Here is a 22,069-nt window from a genome sequence, read left to right as displayed (position 1 = left end):
TAAGTAGAACGAATCTTACTTTTTTTGAAATATTCATCTATATTTTTGCAGAATTAATTTTTATAGCTCTATATTTTTTAGAATTTAATAAAAGATTCGATGACTATTTGTTGTTTGTTTGTTATTTGAAAACAATTTAGAAAATCAAATTATTAAATAAAGTTTAGAAATTGAGAACAGAAACAATATATTTTTCACATTGAATTTTTCTGCCAATTCCTTCCCCTTTGACAACAAGCTACTTTAAAATATAAAAAAATCTTTTTACCTTTTCTGCAAATTCCTTCCCCTTTGACAACAAGCTACTTTAAAATATAAAAAAATCTTTTTACCTTTTCTCCCATAGATACACCACCAGTTGTGATAACTATTTGGTGTGCAGTATCATCGATTATGTTTAGAAGAACTTCACACAATCGAGAAGGACTAAAGTTTGTATTAACATGCATATTTATCAAATAAAATCTACATACATTCTGTAAAATAAGTTTCAATAACATAACTTTTTAACTTAAAAAACTTAATTTTTATGAAAAATGCTTGAAAAAGCCAATTAGATACAATCCATTAGCTAAAAACTTACTTGTCAGGAAGCACTCCTAAGTCAGCTGCATTGAATCCCTGCTCACGAATAGCAGCAATAAGAGCTATCTTGTTTGAATCATAAATTTGACCTTTTCCTTTTTCTTCTCCAGGGGGAACTAACTAAAATTAAAAGTTTCTTTTTTTGCAAGAAAAACAAAACCAACACTACATAATGTAGTTGACCAGCAAAAATCCAAAAGTTTCAACTATAGTAATTTAAACACCACATTATTTTATTGTTGTTTTTAAAATCACATTAATTTTTTTTTTTGGGTCATAAAATTCCATAATGACCAAAATAGTTCTAAAAGATCATAAATAATCCTAAAAAAGCTTTTAAATTCTTACCAGAGCCCCTAAATTAGATTTGGGATCACACAAGCATGATCAAACAATTAAAAGTTTTTTAAGCTTTTTGCCACTTTTTCGGTCTTTAACCTTTTTCTTTGTTTTTTGTTCTCAACTTAATTAGTGGTTGCTTGCAACTTAATTAGTGGTTGCTTGCAGCCTTGCTATAAGTGAGTTTATTAAAAAAAAAAATTCACTCCCAACATATGAATGTGTTTAACTCTTCTCTTTGCTTTCTGTTAACTCTTAACATAATTAGTGGTTTCTTGCAACTTAATTAGTGGTTGCTTGCAGCCAGAACATTTTTTTCATACTATGAGTAAAAACATGCCTATGAAAGTTGTTGATGATTTTGGGAATGCTGTTTCTTAATATATATAAGGAAAAACAGGTAAAATATTTTTTGATTAAATATATAATCTATACTTATAATAATGAAAATTCAGCAATAGCATTGAGCTTTTAGATTTGGATTTGTATATTAATGTATATTTTTTATCTTTAATTAACTTCTTTGTCTTAAACATAAAAATCATAATTTTTATTTTCAAGTTATTGAAAGGCAAGATTAAGTTGACTAATTAGAAAAATTTAAAAATTAATAAAATAAATAAAAACTATTATTGTATTGGAAAGCTGCAAAAATAATTTTTTTACTATTTATTTTATTTTTTTTCATTTCAAAATTTATTTATATAAATATATAAGTATGTTTTCTAGAGTTTTACTTAAGGATTTTACTTTAGACTTGAAAATAATTGTGTGACTTTTTAGAAAAAATACCAAAAAAGTCAAAAAAAATTTTTGAACATGTTTTGGGAATTTATCCTACCAATTCTAAAATGAAACCTAAGTAGTCTTAGAGGAAAGATATCAAAGTATGAAATGATAACTTAATAAATAAGGAATAACTTATTCATTATGAAAAAACTATATGAAAACTTATTTGATTAAACACTTTTGCAATTTTTTATTTGAAAAAAATGAAATTCATATTTAAAAATTAACCATTTTTTACATAAAAACATAAAATCTTAAAAGATCATCCATATAGTATTAAACAATCAGTGGGGTGGTGTCTCATTAAAAACAGGGGGTTTTAAAATCTATTTAAAAATTTTAAAAAGATTTAAGTATATTTTTAATTTATAACTTTTGCAATAAAAAAGATCATTTCTAATGTTTTTTTGACTAACAATTTTGTAACAATGAAATCAACTTAAAAATTAAAAAAAAATAATTTGTAAACAACATAAAAATAAATTGCAAGTGTAAAAAGTTGAAGGTATTGAAACTTTTAACTTTGTATTACAATCATAATTTTACATTTTTTGTTGAAATCCTACTTAGGAAGGAAAGGAAGGTATGTAAATGAATACACTAATTTATCTATTAAGGTGTTTAATTATTCACATGCCAACAAACGAAACTTTAAAAAAATGGTGAAACTGTGAATAAACACTTTATTTAGGGTATTCAAAATAAAATACATTTTATTTACAAAATAATGTATATTTTATACATAATAAAATTTAAAATATTCTTATAAGTTCTTGTATGGGATCAAGTATGTTGAACTTTCTAACATTTTATTTTGTTTGCATTTACTCATGTGTAACATTATTGATAAATTCTTATTTAAGTGTGAATAAATTATTGTAAATAAATATATACTTTATTTTGGTAAATAAAGTATATTTTATTTTAATTCTGATTTTTATTCATAAATATGGTTATTGGCAATAAATTCAAATTAAACAAAACTATTTCAAAAAAATTAAAAAGTTTGAAGGCAGTTGACTTCTTATCAAAAACCATAAACAATAAAAATAAAAAATCAAACCTCATCACCACTTGAAAAAACTCCAATTGAAGGTGGCGAATATACAGGAACCTTAAAAATAACATCATTATTTTTTATGATGACAAAATAAAAAAATGAGTTATGATGTAAAAACAATAATTACTGTATTAATTCCTGCCATAGCTAGCAGCCCCAGTTCTGATGGGCCAAGTTTTTCTCCAGCATACAACAAAGTTTCACCTTGACGTATATCAAAACCAATAGGCCTTAAGTAAAATCATAAAACAGTTATACCAGCTATTTTCACATTTTCTTAAAGTAACTATCAGCTTTGATTTAACTTTTTATTGCTCAAAAAATACAGGCCCATCTGACTATTAAAACTTTAAGTAAGATTGTTATGTGACTTAAGATTAGTTTAAAAACAAAAATTAACATCATATAACCATTTATGGCTTTCATTATGCTAATCGAAAAACTTTATAAACAGTATTCTAATCATTGCATCTCATTAGTCTGTTCACACCCTTTATATATGTCTTATTTAGTAAAGTATCACTAAATTAAAGGAAAATTTAATAAAAAAAATTGTTAGGAGTGGCGCAAGGCTATGGAAGATTTGATAGATCCCTAATATTATCAAAATTTCTTTGAAAGTTTGTCAACCTGAGTCTCAAAAAGAAGTGAAATTATAAAAAAAATAACTGGCAAGTATAATAAAAATACCTTAGTAAGTACAACCTTAGCAGATGCTAACTTTGCAATCGATTGCATATTTTGTTTTTTTAAGAGGTCAGTAGTAAAAGGTAAACTTAGAAGACAAAGTAAAGGACTTAGTAAGAATGTTGCCATTCATCAATGTAGGGTTATCAAAGTAGAGGACTCAGTAAGAATGTTGCCATTCATCAATCTAGGGTTATCAACAATATTATAATTTTACATTTTAAAAATACTTAAGTAAAAAATAAAAGTACTGGCTGTAAAAGTAACAAAGTAAAAGCTAGACCAAAATACTTAAGTAAAAGTAAAGTTACAAAGTAAAAAGTACTTATGCGAGTTGCAAAAGTGAATACATCTAACATTAACATACAAGAAATAAGTTTTTAAATCATCTTGGGATAAAGCATGCATTCACTACATCAAACAATCTTATGTTTATTGTAATAAACTGGCAGGTTTACACTAGATTATAACCGTTAGCTTTGCATTTTGTTTACCTTGATTGGTTAATAATCTTTTTTGAAAGCTGCATCAAAGTCAGCAGTTGCAAGACCATGAGTTTATTGAGTGGCATCAAGAGTAGCTATTGAGTTTATTGAGTGGCATGCAGATTGCTGATGAGGAGACAGGTGAAATAGCATAGCTGCATTTTTTCATGTTTTTTAATTGTTTTTCAAATAGACAGTTTGATTATTGTACTTTTAGGTTGCGGACCTAGGATGCATATTGAACATGTGTTCAATATGCATTCTGGTGTCTTGAAATTTAATGTCAAGAGGTACCAGTTTTGGTTTCATGATATCAAGTGTGATATATGATTTATTTGAACCATTAAATCTCAAGCACTTCCGAAAGTAACTTATTACAAAGTAAAAAAAAGTAAGCATGAAAAGTAAAAAAAGTATTGGGTTGTAAATGTAACTCGTTACATGGAGAAGTAGAAAAGAAAAGAAGCAGAAAGTAACAAAATAAATGAATTTTGTTGCACTCCAACCCTAGCCAAAATCAATAATCTTTGCCTCATCACCCCTTCTATTTAATGCACAATAGAACCTTTGATATCTTTACAATGAACTTTCTGATATAATGGTTAAAAAGTCAGCAGAAGAACAAGAGAATTGAAATTCATATTGATTGCCAGAGAGAAATTTGTTAGTGCAAGTTTGTTTTCAGATAATTGCATTTTTAATACTATAAACTATAAAAAGAATTATATAAATAGATCTTTAAACCTTTGTACATTATTCAGTCATTTTTATAAATAACCCTATCAATTAGGTAACAAAAACTTTAGTGCCAATTAATTTGCTTGGTTATTTCACATAAAAGCGTTATGTTTAAAAAATTATTAATCAAAGCTTTATTGCTCGCTTATTTTAGATTTTTCAAAGTTATGATAAATGAATGCAAATTAATCAGCGTTATTTTTTATTCTTATAAAATTGTGTTTTTTAAATTGAAAATTAAAAAGAACAAAAAGAACCTTTTTATTAAACTTTATATTAAAGAAACTTTACTAAACTTTTTATTAAAGAAAAAAGCTTAAAACTTTTTATTTACTGAAAGGAAACTATAAATACAAGTTTTTTGTTCAAAATTTAAGTTCAATAGTATGTAAAACTATGTTTCACTAGGGTTATATATTCAAGTATAATTTATCTTTTAAATACAACATCAGAAAAAAAAAGTAGGTAAATGGACAAAATAATTAAAGAATGTTAAAACCAAATATTATTTATTTAATGATAACTGTACAAAAAGTACATGGTCTTGCTTTGCTAGGCTTTACCAGCCAATTTATATGAAAATCTAACTTCGATTTGCATTTTTTAGGCGCCTTTGATTCCACAATCGATTGGTCTAATCTATTCCAATTACTAACTACTTGATTTGATAAGAATAAGTATTTCTTTGGGTTTTTTGTTAATGATAAAACTTTATACAGAACCTCTTGTACCAAGTAACCTCTTGTAATTAACACTAATAAACTATCAGTATACCTACATAAAATTATCTAATTGTTTTACTTTTTAAAACCATTTTGGTGGCTTTGTCTAGAGTGGTTATTTTAAAATGTATTATTCTTGTTTTATTATTTTTTCGCAAGATGACATTTTGTAAAAAGAATTAAAATTTCATATGACATTTTATGTCATTTGAAATTATAATTCTTTTAAACTAAAGTTTCTAGTGTCACAATTCTATTTAACACTCAATCGTAAATTGTGCAGATATAATTAACACTGGATCATATATTGTGTAAATATATTTGGTATTTTTGCCTCGCTATTTATGCACGCTTTTACATTTAATCATTAAATTTTGATAGCCATAATTGCAACCATGCAGTTAGTTTATTAAGATTCTAAACCAGAAGTTGATCTAATAATGTCGATTAACCTTATACCATCAGTATACATCTAAACTTATTTAAAAAATTATTATAAGGTATCCATGTTTTTCTAGAGTATTAATGATTTAGAAACACAATTACATATTTTTGTATAATGTTCAAACATAACATTTTTAATGAAAAAATCCTGATGTTAAAAATCATTGAGGTGGTAGACAGTTGGTCAACCAAAAACCTGATTGTTACCCCCCAGACCTCAATATACAAATATAAAATAACTTTTTTGTATTAATTTATTTATTTTAATTATCTTATACTTGTATATAAAGGTTTATTTTTATTATTTCTACTCTGTTATTACCTAAATATCAATTTTTAACTCTTTTCAATTTTTTTTTGAATAACTATTCCATGTTAATAATACTAAACAAATTAAATTAAATATTTAAAACATTTTTATTAGTAAATTAACTAATATTATCAAACTATTAATACTTATTCAGGCCATATTAAGAAGCATGTACCCATTTTACGTACAAATTGGCATTTTACTTAATTGTCAAGTCATTTACATCAAAACTGTTGTCTCTTTGAATATTTAAAACGTCTTTCAATATTGTTTATGCATTTATTTATTTAGAAAACATCAAGCCATAATTAATTATTTATTTAGAAAACATCAAGTTATAATTAATTATTGCACTAAAATTCATAAATTCATTAAATATGTTTCAAATTTATTTATTAGGTTGTTTTTTGACACAAGTTTTTCAATTTTCATTTATATTTGGTTATATTTACAACATAATTTTGCATTTTTACCCATTTACAGCAAAAAATAAAAAATTTCAAACTCTTCTACTACTTCTAAACTTTGAATGAATGAACTTTAAAGGGATCCCAAAGTGCCAAGACAAGTTGTGTTTATTTTAAAGAGAATGATAAAAAAAAATGTTTGGGTAGAATTTTTTTAAGTAAAACAAAATAATAAATGTATACCAACGAAAACAAATTTTGTTGTTTTACTCAAAGCTTGCTGTCTCCAAAGTAGCAATTATCTCGGAGTCATTAAAATAAACGCTGCAATCTACAGACTTTATAATTTATTTAAGCGCGTTTAATTCCAAAGAATTTTAGTAATTGACGTCATTGTAGAATTTTTTTTTTGAACCAATATTATTTGTTTGTTTTTTAAAATAGCGTTTATTCTCAATCGTATGACTTTCCTATAAATTTTATAGGTAGCTAAACATAAGAATATTTTTTTATAGAGCGCGTGAACCAAATAAAATTAAGATTTTTATATTACACTCTTAAATAAAATAAAATATACAAAAAAGTCGTTGATCACCTTATTATATATTCTGAATCTTTTTTTCCTTTTATGTCTAAGTCATTTATTGCTATGACGTTTTTGTTTTCCAATTGAAATGACATTTAAAAAAATTTTTAATCTTTAATTAATTAATAATTTTGGTAAACGACATCATTTATTAGAGTAATAGCCGAATTTTTTAATTTATAGTTATAAAAATATTATCAAGTCAATTTAGTGGAAATTGATAAATTTTGATGATTTGCATGTAAATATTAAGGTAATTTTGTATTTTGCATTTGGATTTTGATAACTAAACGATTAAAAATTTAAGCAACTCCATACCAATTTGAACCTCTTAAAAAAAAGACAAAAAAAACCTGTATGGATAAAAGAAACGAAATAGTTGAAAACCAGCTATGAAAGTTTGAATTTTGATCTTGCTAAAACGTCAAAGTTAAGGCGTTTAAGTGTTGGCGTTGAACAATGATGTAAATATGGATATTGTAAAACTATGCCTTTTGAAAAAGAATGTCTTTGTTGTGTTGAAATAAAGGAAATAAATATCACCTCAGGTATTACAAATTAAGTAGCATTCTTTAAAATATAAACTGATGTGCGCAATATTAATAATAGTAAAAATAACAAACATTAACATTTTTGTACATAATGGCTAGGTAAAGTAAAAAAAAGTTTTTTTCTAAAAGATCATCAATGCATAACAGAGCATGAAACAGACAGCATTTTATTAATTAAAGCAACAAATAATGTTTTATAGCAATAATTCAAGATGTGTTGAAGCGCACGTTAAAAAACATATTTAATATTTCCTAGTTAATATGTCGTATTTGGCAAGTATTTTACATTTCTCTTATTAAAAAACTAGCAAAATTGAAATGAAAGGTTTTACGTTAAACGATTTCAATTTCAAAATTGACTCAATAATACAACATTTTTTTTGCAATCAGCAATTATTTAATTTTATTAACAGCAATTATTTAATTTTAAAAATAAAAAGAGCAATACATGTTTTATAGAATAATTTTAATATATCTCACTTGATTAAATAAGTATTTCAATAATATATGTAACGTGATGAAAAGTTTAGCAAATAAGGGGTTCTTTCCCCCTCCCCCCATTTTGCTATAGTTTTTTTGAGTACCCTACATCTCCCTAAAACTATCTACACTCTTAGCCTAAATACCCAACATTTTATGATATTTTTTTTACATTAGTGTCTCCCTACTTTTATAATTGACCCCCTACACTCCATCTCATATACGCTCTTTGCAGACTCCTTCTCCCCCACCCAAGCGTACATACCTTATGAACAATCCCTAAATGCTGTTAATTAAACTTTTATAAGGTTAAAAAATACAAAATAATTTTTTTAACAGAACCTTTATACGAATAATATTAATTTAATAACAATAAATATAACACAAAGTTAATTTACAGCAAAAAACAAGTTTAAAATGTCTGAAATATTTTATTATTGCGAACTAAGTTGAAATAACTAAAAAAATTCTATGATTATTCTAGAATTTATGATTAAAAAAAAAAACTTTATATATAATGATAAGTAACTAAACAAATTCTTTAATTATCTATAATGAAAAAAAAAATCTATAATTTGCTAACCAAAAAATTTTTTAAGATTTCTTATCGAAATTCTACAATGACGACATTCACTAAAATTCTTTGGAATTAAATGCGCTTGAATAAATTATAAAGTCTGTAGATTGCAGGGTATATTTTAAAGACTCCGCGAAAATTGCTACTGTGCTACTGTGGAGACAGCAAGCTTCAGGTAAAACAACAAAGTTTGTTTTTGTTGGTATACCTTTATTATCTTGTTTTACTTAAAAAAATTCTGCCTAAACATTTTTTTAAATCATTCTCTTTAAAGTAAACACAACTTGTCTCGGCACTTTGGGATCCCTTTAATTGCAATTCTTTTGTTTGATAACTTATAAAAAAAGCCACCATCAATACTGCTGATATTACTTTTAAATAATGATTTTGAGTAATTGTTACTAAAAATTTTATTTTAATATAAAATGTTTATATATTAAGGCAATTTAAATAAATGAAAGGTTGGCTGTTTAAATAATAATAATCGTATCTTAAAGAATGTTTTTTAGAACTAAAGACAGTTTTTCCAGGCTCCAAGAGTTGCATATCTAATTAAAACCATTTGTTTATGATCCAACTTCAGAAATTGATGAAACAAATGGCTATAATATGAAGACATGCAAACAATTTCCCACGCCTTCAGCCAATATATAATGCTTGATAGCCACAAGCAACAAACCGATTTTCTGTAAATTATCATCTCAACTACAGTGTGTAAAATTAATTTCTAATCCCCTCATTTTTTTCATTGCCATGTTTAAGTTGCTCTGTTCAAAAATTTTTTAAACATTTTAATTGTTTGTTGTTATTATCTGGAGGAAGGTTCTATTTACAGAACCTGAAACTAAATTTTCCCACAATAATACTAATACCGTGTATAAAAGCAACAATGTATAACCTGATTGGCCAGGGAATTCACCAGGCCTTAATTGCATTGAGCCTGTATGGGCAAGGCTTCTGAACAGTGTTTTTAAAAATCCCAGACCCCAAAACCGCCAATAATCATTACAAGAGTTTAAAAAGAATGGGCTTCCATCACCGGGAAGAATGCTATTCACTTATTGAAAGTTTTTGCACCAGAATTTGAAATGTTCTGGTAAAAATGGTGGAATAACTCACTACTGATCAGTAACATTGTTCTAAAAAATTTGTGAAAAAATGAATAAAAAACACTAACTAATAACCAAGTTACAGTCATTTATAAAAGGACACTAGGGGGGTCAGAAATTAGTTGTGCATCCTGTATATTTGTAGAGATATGAACTTATTTCAGAGGAAATACTCATTAATAATCGCACAGTAACGTAAGTTAAATGCGTGGTATCAAGATAACCCATTTATTTTCCTTATTTGTTCAACCCTAATGAAAATTTCTTTTTTCTTTTTTTTTGTGTTAAGAGTTAAAATAATAACATCTTGTAAAAATTTTAAATTTGATTCACAATTGCAGAAATTTATCTTTAAAATTGAAACATTTTTTATATATAAATGCTTGGTTTTTTTAACTTTAAAAAAATCTGCCTATTAAAAATAAAGCTTTAAAAAAATACTAAAAAAAACTTGAAAAAGTTAAAAAAAAATCTTTTTCTTCAAGTTAATAGATTGTATGCCCTAACCAAAACACTTATTCAATGTATGTACACTCACTGGATGTTCTCTCAATTTAAGACAGTCAATGTAATCACACTCCTTGCATGTTCTCCCTATTTAGGTCAGTCTTTGTATGCATACTCTACTGCGCCTATCCCTAGATAGTCAGTCAATGTATGTACACGTGTACAATGTATGCCAATCCCTATATGAACCAGCCATAAAAACAAAATTCAAAAAACATAAAATAAAACAACTAAAATTATATAATATAAAACCGTATTTAACAATAAAAAACTTAAAACAACTTTCTGAATATAAAAAAAAAAAAAAGTTCCAAGGCAATTTAGTTTGCATTCTTATTGTTATTTAAAAAACATTTAATTATATTAGTTCATGCAATGAATTAATTGGCTTTTGCTTTAAGTGACTGACTTTTGTTAAAGTTTTAGAAATATAGACAAAGTAAAAACTATTATTTACCATCTGTGGCACACATATAAAACACACACAAAATCATATTTAAAATAAAATTAAACTAAAAAAAACCTGATATCTTGCTTTTGAACTGGGATGCTCTTTATATTAACTAGAATTTCATCTCCCTAATAATATTTTAAAAAATATTTTAATTTGTAACATTTTTTGCTAACACATTTCTAGTCATAAAAGCCACACTCACATGTCATAAATGTCAGACAATTTTCAGAAATATCACACACTTATCATGTCACTAACCAGGGTTGGGGTCAAATACATTTAATTAAATACAAATACAAATACATTAATTTCAGATTTCCAAATTCAAGTTCAAATACAAATATATGTAATTAGCATTTTTCAAATACAAATAGAAAAAGTTAAGAAAGAATGCAAATACTAATGTTTGCATGTTTAGAAAAAATATAAAGATTTTTTAATACAATTATGATAAATTGGTATACTAAATAGAATAATGAAAACAAGTTTTTTAACAATTATCACTTTAAAACAAATTTTTAACTTACTTTATTAGCATTGAAAACATATATATATAAAAATCTCTTGGGAAAAACAACGTAACAAATACATTTCAATCAAATACAAATACAAATATTTAACAAAATTTTTAATTAAATACATCGCAAACAAAAATACATCAATTTAGCCCATAACTACCAAATACAAACAGAATTTCAAATACAAATAAATATTTGACCCCAACCTTGTCACTAACACACATCATGAATGTCAAAAATTGTGGTTGTTGTTGACAATTTTGCCCTAACAATTTTTATCTAAAATTCAAAAAAATGTCAGAAATACCACATGTTGATGATAAATTATACCTTATAATTAGAAATAATAACCAGGTTGAAATTAAATACCAAAATTGGTATTTTTTCTTATTGATCAAGAATTGAATTAAAATTAAAAAACAAAATAAAAATATGAAAAGAATTCACTTCAATCGCTCATACTTAATTACAAACTTACATAATAATTAAATTTGATTTTATAAAAATTTGTGATGCAACACTTTTTGCGTTACAATGCAAAGATTACTTTACATGAAGATTAATGTCATGTTTTATGTGAATTGCTTGTCATAAAATATCAAACTTCAGCTTTCACTTTTTTATTGCTTTTATAAAAATGGATTAATTACTTAAAAGCACATAGCTTCTTTCATTATCATCTTTTAATATTACTGTTCCTAGTTAAGGGTATTATTCACAAGATCTACTTTGATAAAAACGTTTATTAAATTTTATCAAAAATTATGAAATAAATGAATTTAATTTTCAGAAGTTTTTTATAAAAATTCTGCATAGCTTTTTTAAAACAGTGCAATCTTTTTTTAAATTTTAACAATGAGAAGTTAAAATTTCTTTTGCTTTTATGTTTTTTATATATCTTTGAATGAGTCTTTCTTTTCCACTTTTGATTTTTTAAAATTTTTTTTACCTTCTTGGTCTTTTCAACAACTTCTGTATCTTCAACTTGAACAACAGCATCTGCTCCTGGAGGAATAGGAGCTCCTGTTGTAATTCTGCTGCATTCCCCACTTGAAATTGACTGTTGGGGCTAAAAAAAACAACAAAGAAAAAACCTCACCTATAAATAGAAAAAACACCCATGAAACAATGAAAGTTTCAAATCATTGAACTTCAAAAATTAACACATTTCAAAAAAAAACCCATGGAAACAGTAACATTTTCTTTCCTTAATTTTTAATCTTAATTTTAATCTTATAAACTTATCTAATCTTATGCTGTTTATCTTGATTTTTACTTACAATATTTATTTATATTTATTTACAAAGTAATAAACTTCTTACCATATGTCCTGCATATATAGGTTCTATAACTTTACGCACACCACTACCATCAGCAGCTGTTAAAACAAATTTATAAAATAACAAACATTTAATCAAAAAATGATAAAAGGAAAAAAGCTAGATAAATAAAAACTTTAAAGTACGAAGAAAAAGATTTCGTAAAAAACCCAAATTTAATGTTGAATTACATAAGATTAAATTTCTGTAAAGAAACTTATTTCTATTGTAAAATTACTATTATAAAACGATTATAAAATGATTATAAAACTCATTATTATAGCTCATTTAAAAAGAGCTACAGTTGTAAATTTAGAAAACAGAAAAAGGCCCAACTTTTCAATGATGATTACTGATGACTTAGCTGCTAGAACAGGTTTGACTGTTTACAATGCTTTTAATTTAGTAGTTCCAGGGTTAATAAGGATTCTGTACAATTAGAGAAAGAACGAAATCAGGAGTAAAAGTAAAGTAAGAGTAAAACGCAATAAGGATTTTAGTAGCAGAGAAGAATAAATTTAAAAAGTCAGGTAAAATTTTCCACAAAAATAAATTAAAATCATTTATCCATTGGATTTTAAAATTATAATATGCAATACAAATAAATATTATATTAAAGTTTATATAAATATTATAAATATATCAATACAAATTCTGTTTCAAAAAAAAAGATCAAATCACATATAGAAAATGTAAAGTTAATAACATAAGAGCTGTCACACAAAAAACTATTCAAATATATATTAGGTGTAAAAACAGCTGCACTTGGTGGAAGTTAAACCACTTGTTTGAAAACAAAAAATATAGATTGAGACAATAAAATGACTGAAAACAAATCAAAACATCACAAAATATTGTTAAAATTGGAAAAGAAAGAATTTGTTTATGTTAAAGTAAATGTTATAAAGCAATATATCTGAAAATAACTTCTTTTAGTCAATATTGTTATTATATTTAGTTTTAATATTGATTTTCAAAGTTAAGACCCAAGTGGTGCATGCCTGTGGGTGGTCGAATATACATGCATTTTTGTCAGTACCATCAAAATGTAAAGCTTTATGTACAGAAAACCCAGGAATAGCAATTACTTTATAAAAACCTTGAAGTAAATTACTTCAATCTTTGTAGCATTGAAAATAAGAGTATGAGAATAAGAAAAGCTTGTCCAATTTTTTTTTATTACAAACTTTAAGAAAAAGATTTTTTTTATTACAAATACAATTTTAAGAAAAAGATTTTTTTTTACTTATTGTTTTATATTTTTTCTTCTATTCAGACAACTTTTTTACTTATAATTTATTACTGAAAACTTTTGCTTGTGTTTTTAATTAATTAACAAAAGGGCCCTTTTGTGAGCAGGGCCCAGGACCAGTGCCCAAGTGTTAAGGTGCCCATATGTTAATGTGCCTATATGTTAAGGTGGTACTATATTTATCAAAAACAAAATACTGAAAAAAATTACTACTAAAATTTCTAAAAGGAATTTTAGTAAATGGCAAATGAAAAGTTTGTTAAAAGATGTAGAAATGCTGATTGAAAAGTGCACATTTATGTTATGTGAAATTTTTATTGGTAAAGAGTAAATTAAACAGTTTATACTTTTTTCTTATGAATCATTTTATAACAAATAGCATTTTCACAAAACATTTTTATGAAAACTTTACCTGACTTTTTGGAGACTATTTTATTAAAACATAAATATTTAATTGGCTTTTATTAATAAACATTCTTGGATTGATTTGTATAAAAAAATTTATGAAAAAAAAAAAGATGCTATCTTAGGTAGCAATCGCTTTGCATAAGCCGATTTATTAAACAAAAAAAAACTTGATCAGACTAACTTTGATGACTCATAACTTTTGATTGTCGCTCTCTAATCAACATTCAATTTGGACTTCTAATCAACATTCTATTTGGATTTGTAGCAACTTTTATCTAGTACTTAATATCAATTTACTTAAAATCACAAAAAAAATCTATTCAAAAACTAAAATATCAATTTAAGCCAGGCAGCATGGAAAAAGATGTCAGATTTTAAATTTTTTGTTTTTCTAAAAGCACCCATTTTAAAAAAATCCATACTTGCTATCTTGAAGTATAAAACTAAAATGTTTAAAAGTTTATCATTTTAAAAGTTTTTTTTATTATTATTTTTATTATTAAAAACCATGTTATTTTTATTATGAAAAACCATGAAAAAAATCTCTTGATTGAAAACGAAAACTTTATTCAAATAACCCACTATTTAGATAGCATTTAAATTCCTCAAGAAATGTATTAGATATTGATCTTCAATTTTTCAAGCATACTTTTAGCAAAATCTTGGATAGTCCACAGAGGATCTAATAAAATTCCACTCATTTGGCACAGAATGACCCCAATGTTCGCTGATGGCTGGGCAACTTTATCAATTTTTAATCTTGTTGAATAAAATTAAAATTTTATCACCATAATAATAATATAAATTATTTTAAAACAACCTTGTAATCAAGTTAAAAACCAAAACTTTGAAAAACTTGTTGTTTTTTAAGATTCATTCACAAATATTACTAGAATTAAAACCAAAGTTATTTTGTATTTTTAAATTTACTGCCATTGCTCCACACTTGTGTGATTTAAACGAGTTTCCATAATGCCAGTTTCTTATTTAAATATAAAACTACATAAAAATTTAAATAACTTTTTATAACTGAGGTCTTGGCTTTTAAAACCTATTTTTCAGATCAAGATATTTTTATTGTGATACTATCAGTTGGTTACCATCCAATTTTACAAGGTCCTCCCAAAAAAGTTTACAAGGTCCTCTTATCCTAAACCAAAATTAAATTAGTGATATTATATCAGAGTTTGTCATAGCATAAGTTGCCTTGATCACCTACCCAAATATTCATAGATTACAAACTTAAAGGTTACAAATAAATTGGATAATTGTAACTATAGCAACTACTTAGCTTGTATAAAATATAAAATTTATAAATACCAATAACTGCATAACCATCTTTAACTGATGCAGGGAATGGTGGATAAGGTTCTTTTGCTCGAATATCTTCCATTAATATTTTTCCTAAAAGACCTAAAGTAGGAAGAAAAAAAATCAGTCAGCAATTAAAACTTATTTAAAATTAAATAGGGCTAACTAATCTATTGTATATGTTTTTTAAGTACTGTAAAACAAAGTGAGACTTAAGAAAAACATCCACTTGAGCTACCTGCATGAAGATTGACTAAATGCCTTTTTTTCATTGGTTGAATTGAACCAAGAATAATTGAAAGAGCTTTATGCACTTGTAACATAGGGTACGGAGAAAAACGATCTCGCTCAGCTACTTTTGGAGTGTCAATATATACTAGAAAATGTCAATAAAAAAAAAAAGGTTTGAATAAAATAATATAAATACAAAGAAATAAAAAAATATATATTTAGTTTATGTTATTAATAAGTTTAAATTTTAAAATATTAAAGTGTTATGACTTTTAAATCATTAGAATATAAACCAACCAAATTAGAAACCTTCTGTGGATGGTCATTTTCTAAAAGTTCAAAGAAAATATCTCCGCAACCTCTAAGTAAACTTTGCTTCGCTCATTAATTGCTCTCTTAAGCCTATCAATAATTACTATAAACATATTGATACGAAAAATCTTGAGCAGGTAATATAACATACGGGGCATGAAGTTCTTTAGAAGTTCTTCTTTTTAGGCATATTTGCGTTGTAACATTCACATAATCAATACCTGGCAAGATTAATTTTGCTTAGTTTTCAAATTCATCCAAACTGTCTCTCATTTTGTCTTACATACTTTCTAATGATGAGAACATCAAAGCACAAGTTTTGAGATCAATTTGTTCTGACGGAAGAGCTAAAATATTGCTCCACAAAATGAGCATGGAGACAAACTCAAAAGTTCCCATTTTATTTGCAATACATTCAGCTTCGTGCCTGGTTTCACTTTTTTGAGAGGGATCTTCAGCAATCTCATTCAATGCTGTCAATTAATCTCATTCAATGCTTTTAAATTGCTTTAAAAGAATTGAGAACTGCTTTGGTGGCCTTTGCGTGAGCCTCCTCCTGTTTTTGATTTTTGCCCATTTGTACAAAAAATGAAATTTGCCCATTTGTACAAAAAAAATTGCCCATAAGTTCAACAAATATATAGCACACAGTATATGTACCACATGCTTATTGAGATTAGACATCGCTTACATCACTCTGTATACTCTCGACATATTTGCAACATCGACATAAGACTAACCTCTATAATATTTAAAATCTAAGAGACAAGTCTCGCCTAAAATTTTAGAACCTGTTCTGCAATTACCATAGATTTTTTTACCTTTATCTGCATATGTTGCGATGTGATGTTTCAAAAATGGGTCAAACTGAGCCACAACTTCTACCAAACCCAAATAATTCCGATTATATGGAACACCAAAATGTTGTTCAGATAACGTTATAATGACTAGTATAAGACATTTCAATTCTTCTTTCCAGTAATTTCGCTCCATTTGGAATTGAAGTTGAAGTGTGTCACACGCAACAGAACTTTGTTTTCTTCGAATATATGTCAACATGCATTCTCTGTGAAGAGATTCATTTTCACGTTGATGTATTTGAAAAATATTCTTCCAATCATTAAATCCATCGCTAGTAGGTTTATTTGATTTTTCTATAGACACAAAAAGTTTACCAGGGAAACAGTACACACAACCAGTTGTTTGGAAATAAATGAGCCATTCTCGCAAAAACCTTTTGCCCTTTGCTTTTTTCTCATAAAATGTGCTCTCTGAACAATACCGTGTCTTGGATTCTGTATTGGAAAATCTACAAGAACACTCAAACGGTCCAGAATGATTTTGACACTCTTGGGGACCACAGTTAATCCAAAAACTGACGTCATCCTTATTAAAACTACCCCACTTTCCAGGATCAGTTGAGCGACAGTCCTTCTCAACAGTAGATTCATTTCTGCAAGTAAGAGGATCAAATCTAACTATGTGTTGTTCAAGATCATTTGAACAGCTATCATTCTGAGGATTTGTTCCTTTTAATGAGCAGGAGAATCACTGCTGTTGAAATAATCAGTTTTATCTGTTTGTGATTGAACCTGCAAATTTACTAACACTGCTATAAATATCCATTTCAAAATGCTTAGAATTTGTATATATAGTTATATAAGTTTATTTGTGTAAACATGAAAAATGAAACTAACACTTATCTTCTTTAAAGAACTTGCAATGGATTATTGTTATGATTTAAACTACATTTAAGTTTTAGCTCATAACTGCTGCAATCAACTTTTCGCGCAGTTTAAAAATTTAAACTAAGAAAAATAATAGACAACACAGAACAAATTTTTATCAATACTAAGAATAAAATAAAAAACAAATAATAAAAAATTATAATAGCCATAGCAGTAATAACAGCGAAGTAAATAAATTTCAAAGTAGTTATTAAAATAACAAGCTTGAAATTTATTTACTTAAAATTATTTATTAAAATATAAATTTTAAAGTATACTTTGAAATTTATTTACTTCACTTTTTCTAAACATTCTAGAAGTTTTTAAGTCTCTACAGATGAGAGCGTATAAAACTTTAAGGTAAGGTGCTTAATTGCAGGATTACCTTGCACAGAAATATTTAAAGTATTTTTATAAATAAAGTAGAATAATAATAAATATAAATGTTTAAATCGTATTATTTGCATTATTAATTAATTCACAATAAAATATTATATTAAAATATTATTCAAAATAAAAAATAATTTTTTAAAACATTTTTGGGGGCCCCTAGGCCACGGCCTAGTTGGGCCTATTGGGTAATATATATATATATATATATATATATATATATATATATATATATATATATATATATATATATATATATATATATATATAATTTTTTTTTTATTATTAATTTTTTTTGTACTTATGCGTATTTAAGTATACCTTTAATGAAATAAAAGAAAAACAACAACTTAACCTTAAAAAGGACATACCTGCTGTTTTTCTGTGAGGACACACATGATTATTTTCTGTTGAAGATTGAGAATATTCAGAAGAATCTATTGATGAGTCATTGCTGTGTAGACTGTCAAGACTGCCACGAATAGACATTGGTGGTGTTTCCTAGATGAAAAACTTCCAGTAATAAAGCATACAAAAATTGATGAAAACTATTTTCCATGACTTAAGGTTACCCACTCCAGCATGGAACTTAACTTACAAAATATTGATTTTGACAATTTTGAACAAGACATATTACTTCATTTGTGCTTTCAGTTCGCCCATGGCAATGAGGAGGAGACTTTTTCTAATAGAAATTCAAACAAAATTGTTGTATATTATTGAAAAAATCTTCAAAATTTTTAACAATCACAAACTTTTTAAACACATTCGTATCAACAAAAGATTTGAATTTTAAAAAATACAAAAAAACATATTGGTAAAAAGAGATTAAAAAATTAACATACTATATTTTCCTTATGCACTTGCGCCGTCACTTTTGTCATATTTGTGTGAGTCAATTCAATTTTACGAATGTTATTCAACACCAAATCTAAATTTAAAAAAAAATATTTTCAAAGAAAAGAATAAAACAACCAGCACAAAAGTTTTAAAGCTCCAAACAAAATTCATTTCAAACCGTTAAACTATTTAAAATAATTCTCAACCTACCAAAAGCATGACCTAACGCAGGTAATATAAACTCAAAACATTCCTGAAATGAATCAAATATTTATTGCAACAAATAATTTAGAAAATAATAAAAATGCAAATAACTAATAACATTTCATTAACTTATAAATTCAAAACAATTCAAACAAAAACTAAATACCTGTGAACCTTTTTTACTTCCAGGTAAGTTACAGATTATAGTCGACTTTCTAATTCCACACACTGGACTAGGAAAAAAACAGAAAATATAAAAATGAAACTAATATTTCAAAACATTAATTGCCAGAAAGTATTTAGCAAATTTTTTTAAATTAAATACAGTTTTAGATTTAAGTCTAGACTCTTTGAACATGATATAGTGTTTTATATACAGCATGTTTAGTAATCTTTCAATTTCTAATTCTAGATTAAAAAAAACAAAAATAAAAAAAGATTAAAAAAAATAAAAACAAAGAATAAAAATAGTTTCAAACATTCAATCATAAAAAGATTTAATTTTTAGAAAACCAATTAAAAAATTCATTTGCTTAAAATGTAAAGGTAATAAGCATGAAAATATCACAGAAAAAACTTTGATTATAAAAATGGATAACAAAAAATTTTTTTGTAACTTTGTTGTGTTGTGCTTCATTTTATTTGTTTTATATATATTTGCAAATATAACAACAACAAATAAAGACAAAGAATAAATTTAAAAAGAATAAATATTTAACACACACGTATTCATAGGCAAGATAAAAAAGCCTAAAAACATCTCTATATAATATAAAGACATAACCACATCTCTATTACAGATTTAGTTATGTTTTTTTATTTATATAATATAGAGATGTTATATTTTTTTTCATGTTTTAAATCTCGTCTGATATTTGATATTTGGTAATCACTGGTTTGCACGTGCTTAAAATAACGACTTCTCAAAATAGAAAACGATTTTGGAAGTAATGACTTGTAGGCTTGTATAAGCACGCTTTTCAAGACTGCTTGGGAATTGCGATTGCGAAATGATGTGTATATATATGTGTAGTTTATATTATTTTTGTTTATGATTCGCAGTCAGTTTAAAGTATAACACAATTAACGAAATAAAATATAATTATATGAAAAGTTCATATAATTCAAAATGTAATTCATATAATTATATAATTATTTCATATAATTATATAAATTCATATAAGTTCATATCTTTATCTTCATTTTTATAAATTTTTAATATTTATTTATTTTGTATTTCAATATTGTTTTTCATATTTTGCAAATTATAGTATTCAAAAACGTGCTGCCATGGCTTATAAACCAAAAGTATTTGAAGATTTTAAAAAAAGACTTCAGGACAAAAACTCTGTGTGGAATTACTTTTTGCGCGAAAAGTCTGGAGCTGCAGCAAAATGTAAAAAATGTGTTAGAGAAATGAAGACCTGTGGTGGCTTGACTAGTGGACTCCATACATATTTAAGGACTTTTCACCAAATAAATTTATTGAAACGTTATCAAGTTAAAGTTTCAACTTCGCCATCTATTGCTGGTGTTTTGACTACACCTAATTTACAACTTGTTAGGCCCAGAAATAAAATTACAACTTTTTATACGAAAAACGAAGACAAAGATACACTGCCAAATGTTTTAGCTAAAATGACGACCACCGATGGCTTGCCATTCAGAGTTTTTATAACATCTAATGAGCTAAGAAAATTGCTGGTAGCTCGAGGTTTTGATGTGCCAAAACCATCTGAATCCATTCGCCAAATAGTTATGAAATATGCTACTAAAATTCAAAATTCAATAATAGAAGAATTATCTGAACTTCAACGTCAAGGAAATCGATTTAGTCTTACGTTTGATGAGTGGACTTCAGTAAAAAATAGATGTTATTTGAAAATTAATGTTCATTCTCGAAATAGATTTTGGAATTTGGGTTTAGCAAGAGTTAATTGAATTTTCCCAGCAGTGTTAAGTTAATTGAAAACATACTGAAAGAACACAACTTAAAAATTGATTGCGATATTGTATGTATTACCACAGATGGTGCTTCGGTTATGAAGAAAGTAGGCCGATTAATGTCCATCGACCAACAACTTTGTCTAACCCATGGAATCCATTTGGCTGTGGTTGACGTCTTGTATAAAATAACAGTTGTGGAATCGACAGATGATTATTTTGAATCTGATGAAGATAGTGCTGGTGAGATTTCCGATGAATATAATGAAGACCATTTAGACGGACTAAAGATTTTTCAGAGCTCACCAAATTCAAATGAACTTGCAAACAATTTGGCTCCATTGATAAGCAAAGTTAGAAAAGTTGTAAAGCTGTTCAGATGATCACCAACAAAAAATGAAACCCTTCAAGTTTATGCAAAAACTGAACAGGTTAATAACCTGTCATTAATATTAGATAATAAGACCAGATGGAACAGCTTACTTTTTATGCTAGAGCGTTTTTATAAACTAAAAAATTCTATTCAAAAAGCCCTGATTGACTTAAACTCGAGTATTAATTTTACAGAATCTGAATTAGAATTAATATTATCAACAGTTTCTATGTTGTTACCAGTGAAATTGGCTGTAGAGGCTTTATGTTGGAGAGACGCTAATCTAATATCAGCTGATGCTACCCTGGCATTTATGCTGCAAAATTTAGGCGTAGGACCATTAAGTAACAATATGAAGACCTCCTTAATTAAAAGAATAAAAGAAAGACGCACAAATTTATCTCATACAA

General features: G+C 26.2%; 1 protein-coding gene across 6 annotated transcripts in view; it reads right to left on the bottom strand.

The window, feature by feature from the left end:
• The window catches only part of LOC100215064 (gephyrin), a 47,194-nt gene that overhangs the window by 1,610 nt on the left and 23,515 nt on the right, over positions 1–22,069 (bottom strand). For 3 of the 6 annotated variants that reach the window (XM_065804830.1, XM_065804832.1, XM_065804831.1), the window contains exons 7-20: positions 19,509–19,575; positions 19,349–19,391; positions 19,144–19,229; positions 18,897–18,983; positions 18,670–18,799; positions 15,877–16,014; positions 15,648–15,740; positions 12,671–12,726; positions 12,298–12,417; positions 10,900–10,955; positions 2,901–3,003; positions 2,777–2,827; positions 584–705; positions 333–426 (exon numbers count right to left, since the gene is read on the bottom strand). In XM_065804830.1, the coding sequence (XP_065660902.1) occupies positions 333–426; positions 584–705; positions 2,777–2,827; positions 2,901–3,003; positions 10,900–10,955; positions 12,298–12,417; positions 12,671–12,726; positions 15,648–15,740; positions 15,877–16,014; positions 18,670–18,799; positions 18,897–18,983; positions 19,144–19,229; positions 19,349–19,391; positions 19,509–19,575 (1,246 nt within the window). The remainder of the gene's footprint in view (positions 1–332; positions 427–583; positions 706–2,776; positions 2,828–2,900; positions 3,004–10,899; positions 10,956–12,297; positions 12,418–12,670; positions 12,727–15,647; positions 15,741–15,876; positions 16,015–18,669; positions 18,800–18,896; positions 18,984–19,143; positions 19,230–19,348; positions 19,392–19,508; positions 19,576–22,069) is intronic. The other 3 variants (XM_065804833.1, XM_065804835.1, XM_065804834.1) reach the window with 1 other exon arrangement.

This window comes from Hydra vulgaris, chromosome 09 (genome assembly GCF_038396675.1).
Source record: "Hydra vulgaris chromosome 09, alternate assembly HydraT2T_AEP".
NCBI lineage: Eukaryota > Metazoa > Cnidaria > Hydrozoa > Anthoathecata > Hydridae > Hydra > Hydra vulgaris.
This window is presented reverse-complemented; position numbering and strand designations above follow the sequence as displayed.